The sequence below is a fragment of the Miscanthus floridulus genome, chromosome 4, assembly GCF_019320115.1.
Source record: "Miscanthus floridulus cultivar M001 chromosome 4, ASM1932011v1, whole genome shotgun sequence".
Classification (NCBI taxonomy): domain Eukaryota; kingdom Viridiplantae; phylum Streptophyta; class Magnoliopsida; order Poales; family Poaceae; genus Miscanthus; species Miscanthus floridulus.
Genome location: NC_089583.1, coordinates 119591394 through 119600288, shown reverse-complemented (window position 1 = coordinate 119600288; position 8895 = coordinate 119591394). Strand labels below are relative to the sequence as shown.

The following is an 8895-nucleotide window of genomic DNA, read 5'->3' as shown; positions in this document are numbered from 1 at the left end:
GATAAAAGTGCTAACTGTTTTTTTGCTGGTCTGACAATACCGGACGTGTCCGGTATTCATACCGGACGTGTCCGGTATTTGTCCAGCAGCTGTAAAACTGTTGTTCTTGGGTTGGTTCATTGGGAGTTCCGACGTAGGTCGGGAGTTCCGACGGTCGGGAGTCCCAGCATGGGTCGGGAGTTCCGACGTCTCGCACTTCAACTGACTTGGAGGGTTCACTGTCCTGGTCATACCGGACGTGTCCGGTATTCATACTAGACGTGTCCGGTATAGATGACCAGTGGCCAACGGCTAGTTTTCAAAAGTGGTGAGGGTCGGGAGTTCCGACATCTCACTAACCTTAACTTAGTTACATGTTTTTCAAATATGCTGAGGATCGGGAGTTCCGACGTGAGTCGGGAGTTCCGACGGTCGGGAGTCCCAACATTCATCGGGAGTTCCGACACCTCACAACTTCACTGTAACTTAGTTACCGTTGGCGAAGTGTGAGTCATACCGGACGTGTCCGGTATGCATACCGGACATGTCCGGTATTGCAACGGCTATAAAACGGCTAGTTTTTCAAGGGGCCTATAAATACCCCCAAGCCTCCACCTTTGGAGGCTGCTGATTCTGCTGAGATAGGCACACGTTTTTGAGCCTTGCCAACTCTCCTAAACCCTCTCTTAGTGAGTGTGTGATCCAAATTGCAAAATCAATTTGTGGGTTGAGAAAGAATTTGAAAAAGAGAGCAAGACACCACTTGAGCACTTGTGCATATTGTCAATCTCGTGATTCGCATTTGTTACTCTTGGACTCTTCGGTCCTAGACGGCTAGGCGTCGCCGGAGAGCAACCGAGAGATTGTGGTTGCTTCGGAAAGTTTGTAACGGTCGATTCCGCCGCCTCGGAATCATTTAGTGGAAGGAGGAAAAGGAGTTGGAAAAGACTCCGGCTAGAGTGACCTTCGTGGTACCCTCTAGGGCTGACCTTCGCTGGGTCGCCCGTAGCCCCCTCAATGGAGAGTAGGACTCGAACGAGTCCGAACTTCGGTAAAACAAATATCGTGTCTTAATTCGCATTCCATTTGATATTTGTGTTGCTCTAGCTGTGCTGCAGGTTCTCTGTGTATATTGTCATCTCCATTAGGTGCCTGTAGTTTGGTTTGAAGATAGAAATCGAAAGGAGCAAGTTCGGAGCTGATCTGCAGAAATCGTGTATACCGGACACGTCCGGTATTTTCTGCCTGCACTGAAAATATTTATTCTCTGTTCTAACTTGGTGTTGCAGGGTTGTAGCTTCTAGATATATTCTTTATACCTTGTTTACTTTGTGGCTAACTTGTGAGGGGTGGTAGTACTCTTGATTTGGAGTTTCCATTTTGGAAACTTCCCTTTCTAATTATTTCTGCATTTAAAGGTGTTAATTTTCAGAAACGCCTATTCACCCCCCTCTAGGCGGCATTCTAGGTCCTTTCAAATAGACCCCCGAGCAGCCAAATCCCACCTCCCTGCATGCGTCGCCTGCCTCCCTTCCCGCTGAGCGCCGAGCCTTCCTCCCTGCATGTGTTGCCTGCCTCCCTCCCCGTCGAGCTTTGGCCCTATCGGAGAGCTCTAGACCCTCGGCCGACGAGCTCTAGACCCCCGGTCGGCGAGATCTAGGGCAACCTTGGACTCGCGGCAGGCGAGATCCAGGCCAACCTCGGTGGCGCGGACTAGCGAGATCCATGCCAGCCCCGGTGGCGCGAACCGGCGAGCACGGGCGAGTGCGGACCGATGAGCAGGGCAACCTCCGTCGACGGTGCGGACGCAACCTCTCCCGCGCAGAGCTTCCAGGTGTAGGCACGCCTCACCGTCGTCGTTCGCTCTACCCGACGCCTCCTACGTGCCCACTACAGTGTTTTGCGTCGTGGAGAGAGACGACACTTTTTTTTGTCTTCCGACTCGACTGGTACGCAAAATGAGGTGCTTTGGTTGCGTCCTCTGTTGGAGCGTATTTTTAGAACACAAAACACTGTGCAAGACGTGGATACCGTATAAAATATGGAAAACTAGTTTTTACTATAATACTCTCTTTCTCCGATTTTAGATTTAAAGCAATTCATTTTTAAAAAGTTTAATTAAATGTATATAAAATAGTATCAACATTATGCCTTCAAATATATTTATTATGAAAATATACTTCGTTACTTAGTTTAATACTCCGACTTATTTGGTTCGTTAATGTTTTTTATAGATTTTCATCGGAAAAACGAGAAATACACCGCGGGATAAATGGAGTAGGTGTCAGTGAAAAAACAACAAAATTATAAAAAGGACGGGTAGGTGGTGATCCAGTGGTTGCGTCTGGCAGCCTGCAAGCCGCCGGTGAGAGTATCTCCAACAAACCCCACCTAAAAATTAAGATACATTTAATGAGCCTGTTTCTTTATTGGTTTCTAGATGGATAAACTCGGTTGATACTGGTTTATTGTGAGAGAAAAATACTATTGGCTAACTGATAAGCTTTGACTGAAACCAATAAACGAACGTGCTGAACATTTAGGTAGTGCTACAGATAAAGGGTTCAATATCATTCCATATCTTCTTCGATAACATAGTCCAAAAGAGAATCTTGTATGTAAATAAGTTTTAGAGAGATGATATTTATATTTAGATAATGTTTCTCGGACAACCTAAAATAAATCTCAGACAACCTAAAATGAATCTTTATATATATATTTTGTTATAGATTAATTTTAAATCTCCTATTATTTATTTTGGGTTTGTGTACAGATCACAGACAGTCTGACAGTTTTTATTTAAGGCGCTTCCAGTCCAACGCGGGACTGGCGAGGTTGAGCTGTCAGTCCTCGGTTCGCGAGTCTTCCACAGGAGCAGGGCTCGCTTCTTCTCCCATCTCCTCATCTCATCTCGCGCCGGGGGTCGCCTGAGGTATCGATCAATCACCCGAACCACCGAAACCCTAGGGTTCTAGTCGTTTCTTCTGTAGGTGCGCCCTTCTCATCTGCAGTAAACCCGAATCCTGATTAGGGTTCTATATAGTCGCTTCTCTTTGCCTGATTGATTGGTACCCTATATCAGTGGTCGCCGATTCTGCCTGGTTAGCCGGATTAGCCGGATCTGTTGCTCCTCAGTTCGTGTGTGGTACCGGATTTGGGGTATGTTCGAGTTACTTGGTAGATTTATTTAGGGAAAATTGTGTGCATACCATTGAAAGATCTCATCTTTTGCCATGTACCATCAAAAGATACATTCTTAGCTATGTAGCATCAAAAGATGACTTCTTTTGGAAATTTACCATTTTCCATCAAGTTAGCTAACACCGGCTGCTCACTGTGAAGGGCTGCGTTATGTGGCCATCACCGTGATGGTGGCTCCTCGAGGTCTGGCTGCGTCAACGACTACGCGTGGTTGCATCGCGGCGGCGGCGACGGCTCCCGACCGTTAGCGTCGTTTGACAGGAGGCTCGTCGAGGATAGCACCGGATAGACCATGACGCTGCCGCTAGAGGACCAGAAGTCGATCCTGCTGGCATGGCGCGGACGACGACAAAGACCCTGCTCCTCCTCCGCCCCCGCCTGTCACCTCCTTTTCCTGTTCGTCGTCATCGTCCTGTCCTGCCTGCTGGCGAGCCCGGCTGAGCTGGAAGATGGGGAGCCCGCCTGCTGCTGTCCCGTCATTGGAAGAGAGGATGGGATTGGGTTCGGAAGTTGGGTTCGGAAGTGAGGAGGTGGAAGTGGTAGTCACTCCGCTCCGCAGCAGGGTAACGAGTAGGAAGGAGCTAGGAGGAAGAGTTGGAGAGGACCGCGTCTGGCCTGGCTGGGGTCGTCGGAGCTCAGCCATGGCATCCCTATCTGCTGAACCAAAGTAGCGAGCGATGGATAGCCTGGCCATAGCACAACAGTCCTTCACGGTGAGCAGCCGGCGATAGCTAATTTGACGGAAAGTGGTAAATTTCCAAAAGAAGTGATCTTTTGATGCTATATGTAGCCAAGAGTGATCTTTTAATGTTACATAGCAAAAGATGAGATCTTTCGATGCTATGCATCCAATTTTCCCATTTATTTATGTACATCAGTTGCATAGAAGATCTGGGTTTACTGAGTAGACTGTAGTAGTAGTATTGCCTACAGCATACACATGATTTGTGTATGACTGCGTAACGGGCGTGTTGATGCTTAGTATTAGCGCGTTGCTGAACCGAGTGCCGCAGCATACTAACTGACTACAGATGCTTTGATTCTTCAGCACTTCCTAATAGCTCGCCTCCATGTCCTCTTAGCCTACTGATGAGATGAACTTTATTCCTTTGGGGTTTTGGTGGCAGATCACAAGAGACAATGGTGAAGGCAGTTGCAGTCCTCGCTGGCCCTGATGTCAAGGGCACCATCTTCTTTTCCCAAGAGGGAGACGGTAATTCCCTTCACATGTTGACTTATGATGAGGATCCCTGTGCTGTATTCCTCTGTGCACATTGACTGGCTGGTTGCTAACGAGAGTATCTGGTTCGTGCTTAGGTCCGACCACCGTGACTGGAAGTATCTCTGGCCTCAAGCCGGGGCTCCATGGGTTCCATGTGCACGCGCTTGGTGACACCACCAACGGCTGCATGTCCACTGGTACCTACTGCATCTCTTTTCCTCTATGTTATGTGTGTATGATCAGGGATGCAAGTGGATTGTGCTGTGCTTACGAGGGGAATTTTTTTTTTTTTTTTTGTGCTCTAGGGCCACACTTCAATCCTGCTGGTAAGGAGCATGGCGCACCAGAAGATGAGAACCGCCATGCCGGTGATCTTGGGAATGTGACAGCGGGAGAGGATGGTATTTTGTCTCACTGCCTTGTGCCTCTGTTTGGTTCATTTGTATTGGAGCAACCTTTATAGTAGTTGGCTGAAATGAGTAGATTTCTTTTTTTTTTTTCAAAGTGATTTGTTGCATTGAGACTGCAGCGCATATCCCACTGACAATTTACTTGTTGGCTTCCCAGGTGTTGTTAATGTCAATATTACTGACAGCCAGGTTAGTGATACTCGCTTTCTCTAAGTAGTAACCATGTTGTCTGTTTCCTTTGCATTTTGGTTTGAACTTGTTCATTTGACATGGAACACATATTTGAATGGCAGATCCCTCTCACTGGGCCACACTCGATCATTGGCCGAGCTGTAGTTGTCCATGCTGATCCTGATGACCTTGGCAAGGGTAATTCTCGGTAAACACTTCGATCATGCATTTCGTGGCTTGATCTTTGTCAGATCTTTATGGTTTCTCCAAAGCAGTTTCTGTTATGCTGTTTGTACATTTGCAGTTTGCACTATCCTTTAAAGAGTAGGTAAAGTTCATAATATTTGAGGTAATGTGAAAATTTGGGGGATATCTAGCCTTAGCTGCATTTCTCACTTTGCAAACAATTTTCACATGCTTTTGGATCAATCTGTTGCCTATCAGTTAGTTTATGTAATGACGGCAGACATAAAAGGTGGATGCATTACTGTGTTAGGGGATTTTTCTTGATTTTAACTACTTTCTGAATGTGTACTATTTGAGTCTGGTTATCAATTATTCCATGGATGTTTCTTTTGTAACAAAAGTTTGTTAAGTCAACTCTAGTGTTTATCTGTTAGCCTCTTTTAGGCAGCACTTTTGTGCTGATTTTTTTACACTTTTATTGTTCTAAATAATAGGTGTATGATTGCTATACAAGGCAATCCTATATAAAATGTGTTCATATAACAATACTCTGGTTCATCAGGTGGACATGAGCTTAGCAAGAGCACTGGAAATGCTGGCGGACGTGTTGCCTGTGGTAAGTTATATGGTGAAATCTTCTCTGTATCCTGGTTTAATCCACCATTGTTGAGCTCTGTATATAATGCGGCTCGATTTATTTATCACAATACAATACTGTGGTTTTTCGTGTTAGAAATATGCACATATATTCTGTTTTAACTTGTGCTCCACATTTTCCTCATCTTATCAGGTATCATTGGGCTCCAAGGCTAGATGTTAACCTCCGAGGCAAAACATTATCGAAGCGAGCACCTCAGGAGTTGATGCTCTATATCCCCTGTATTGGCTCCACAATTTGGTTACTCCAAATAAGCGCCTGATCCATGATCAGAGCACTATTCATGCCATTTTATGTATGAACAATATTGCACATCTGCTTAAGTTTCTGTACCAACAAATGCTTGTTGATTATATTTGATTGATGAGCTCTCGCGTATAAGCTAGATGTATCACTACCAGAAGTAATTCCCTCGAGGTGGTATTGGCGTATTGCCAGATTAGCCCATGAAAGAATTGATACAATACAATCGACATATCAGATAGTCAGAGACGATTCTCAAAAATAAAATTAAAAAATAAAATAAAAATCAGATAGTCAGAGACTACCAAAAGCCAGGCGTAAACATGACATGTAGATGCAGGCATCTGTAGGCTGTAGGCTGTTCGGCAGGACCTAAAAATAAGCTAAAATACTGTTCTGGCTGATTGTTTGTTGTGATAAAAAATACTGTCACTGTGAGTGCACTGGCCAGCCGAACGCGCAACTAGCCTAGATAACACCGTCGTTGCCAATATGGAAATTCAGGGAATGGTAATGCTCACAGGCAGCCATCCGATTTGACGCCGCCTTCCTGGGCCTACGCGGTCCACCAAGCCCACCTCCTCCATTTTACGTCTCTTATATCTCTCTTTCAAAAATATCTACTCACTTTTTCGTCCATCGCATGCCTCACGGTGCCATGCGGCCGTCCGTCCGCCTCACTCCGCACTTGCCACCGTAGCCATCTCCCCACACGCGCCCACCCTATGTTGTTAGCTTCTCGCTCCTGCCCGTTTCCCGCACCCACCCACGCCTCTCGCTCCTTGCTCCCGCAGTCCCACCTGCCGCGCGCCCACCCGTGCCGCTCGCTCCTGTGCCATCAGGCACGCTGCCTGCCTCTGCTAATGCTTGTGGTGCCATCGCGCACCTCAGGCCGGTCCCCGGCCGAGCCAAGGGCATCCATGAGCGCGGCCCGTGCTGGTGGTGCTCGCGCCTCGAGGCCGAAATCAACCGGCCCTGATCTCCCCTCCCATATGTTGCAAATATATGGTTTAAGTGTTTCAGAGGTATATTGCATGTGTTTCGTATGGATGTTGCAAAAATAGATCGGGATGTTGCATATGTTGCAAGTGTTTCGGAGGCATGTTGCAAGAGTTTGTTCAAAATATTTCATCTGTTTCAAACGTATGTTGCAAGCCTTTTTTATCTGGATGTTATACATGTTTCACACCTACGTTGCAAGAGTATGTTCGAAATGTTTCAGTTGTTTCAGTCTTATGTTGCAATAAGTGTTTTCAACTTTTTATGTTGCAATTTGCAAGTGTTTTATTTGGATGTTGCATATGTTTCACACACATGTTGCAATTGTATGTTCCAAATATTTCATCTACTTCATTCGTACATTGCATCCAAGTGTTTCATGCTTCAGAGGTAGAGCGTCATGGGGGGCATGGCCTGGATGCTGGGGGATGGGGCGCGGCGATCCGTGGGCCGACGATCGGGGCGCGCAACGCATCTAGGATCCCATGGACGGGGCGTGCTCTTCCTGATGCCGGCTCTCGGGTCCCACCCGCCTAGAGATAGAGGAGGGGGTTAGGGGGAAGGTTCGGCATTTCCCGTGGACGCGTGGGCATCCAGAATCGCGATCGCAGAGAGAGTAAGGAGGTGGCCAAGGGGGAAAGCACGGCAGGTGCAGTCTTTTCCGTGGACACGCGCTTTTGTCTGGACCTACGAATTGCCAGTACTTCCGTTCATACAAAGGTCGCAACAAGAAAGAAAAAGAGGGCCAAAGTAGGGACAAACTATTACAGTCTGTTAAAAATCTTCTGAAAAAGGAGGAAAACGCTGTCCTATTATAATTTCGGAGCAGTAGCTTTGACATTATCGGTATTGGGGATGGTTACAAATATACAATCACTGATTCACAGAAGCAAATAAAAGTTCGGACCAAATCATGACATCGAGGTATCTTTGAGGCAGAAATTCCTTGACCATTCAATATGTTTTTCACTACTCCACATTATATTGACGATTGCATCAAGCAACTGAACTTTTACATGACTCCACCATGTACTCTCTGTGATGACTTTCTAAACTATCTATAATAGTACCATCTTAAAACTAAGTGAAGGGACCGTGACGCCTAAGAGGGAGGGTGAATTAGGCAACTTAAAAATTCTAACTCTAAACTATGGCCTCTTTTTCTAACCCTAGCAAAACATATGCAATAGATAAACTATCTAGATGTGCAACTATGGTTTTGCTAGTATGTTGCTATCTCTACCGCAAACGTAGTAAAGTAATCAGTGTAAATGCGGAAGCTAAAGAATAAGATAGAGATATGCAAACTCCCGTCAACGACTCTGGTATTTTTACCGAGGTATCGAGAAGCGCGTAAGCTTCCCCCTAGTCCTCGTTGAAGCCCCTCGTAAGGAATCCCTCGCAAGGGCCAAGCTCCTGGTCGAGTAACTCCGTGGATAGCTTTGGGCCTTCCCCACGCGCAAGTGGGTCTCCGACGTGCCTCTCGGCAAGCCTCTCTCGGATGCTCCCCGCCGTCTTCACTATCAAGCTTCCGGCCGAAACGCCGCGAGCCTTGTTCCCTCCAATACACGGTGGCGGCCACACCATAAACGCGGTTGGTGTGATCTTGCGAGACTTTAAGTCCCTCCGATGTACAACAATGGTGCTCGCAAGCACCGAGTGGTAAGAGGTATGCAAACCTCACTAAACACTAGGCCTAAACCTAGAGCAAGTGCATAAGCGGTGGTCTAATCAACCTAAGCACTTCGCAAAGCACCTACGCTAATCACCTGATGAATCACTACGCACTATGCAAGTGGAGATCACTAAAATGGTGTATCAACACC

At 46.6% G+C, this 8895-nt stretch overlaps 1 protein-coding gene across 4 annotated transcripts; it reads left to right on the top strand.

Annotated features, from left to right (window-relative positions):
* The first annotated feature begins 2753 nt into the window (after positions 1–2753).
* On the top strand, positions 2754–6208 carry LOC136552878 (superoxide dismutase [Cu-Zn] 2). 4 transcript variants are annotated; one of them, XM_066544448.1, is made up of 8 exons: positions 2754–2911; positions 4308–4393; positions 4498–4599; positions 4708–4803; positions 4970–5001; positions 5106–5191; positions 5732–5785; positions 5960–6208. In XM_066544448.1, the coding sequence occupies exons 2-7, from the start codon at positions 4321–4323 to the stop codon at positions 5739–5741; spliced, it is 399 nt and encodes a 132-aa protein (XP_066400545.1). In that variant the 5' UTR covers positions 2754–2911; positions 4308–4320; the 3' UTR covers positions 5742–5785; positions 5960–6208. The 4 variants fall into 4 exon arrangements, with proteins under 4 accessions (XP_066400545.1, XP_066400547.1, XP_066400548.1 ...); XM_066544450.1 differs by having other exon boundaries at positions 2755–2911; positions 5106–5181; XM_066544451.1 differs by having other exon boundaries at positions 2910–2969; positions 5106–5181.
* Positions 6209–8895: the final 2687 nt, after the last annotated feature.

Coding starts and splice junctions, on each gene's coding strand:
- LOC136552878 (XM_066544450.1), top strand. CDS start 4,321: ATGGTGAAGGCAGTTGCAGTCCTCGCTGGCCCTGATGTCAAGGGCACC. Junction 4,394..4,497: donor CTTTTCCCAAGAGGGAGACG/GTAATTCCCTTC, acceptor GTTCGTGCTTAG/GTCCGACCACCGTGACTGGA. Junction 4,600..4,707: donor CAACGGCTGCATGTCCACTG/GTACCTACTGCA, acceptor TTTGTGCTCTAG/GGCCACACTTCAATCCTGCT.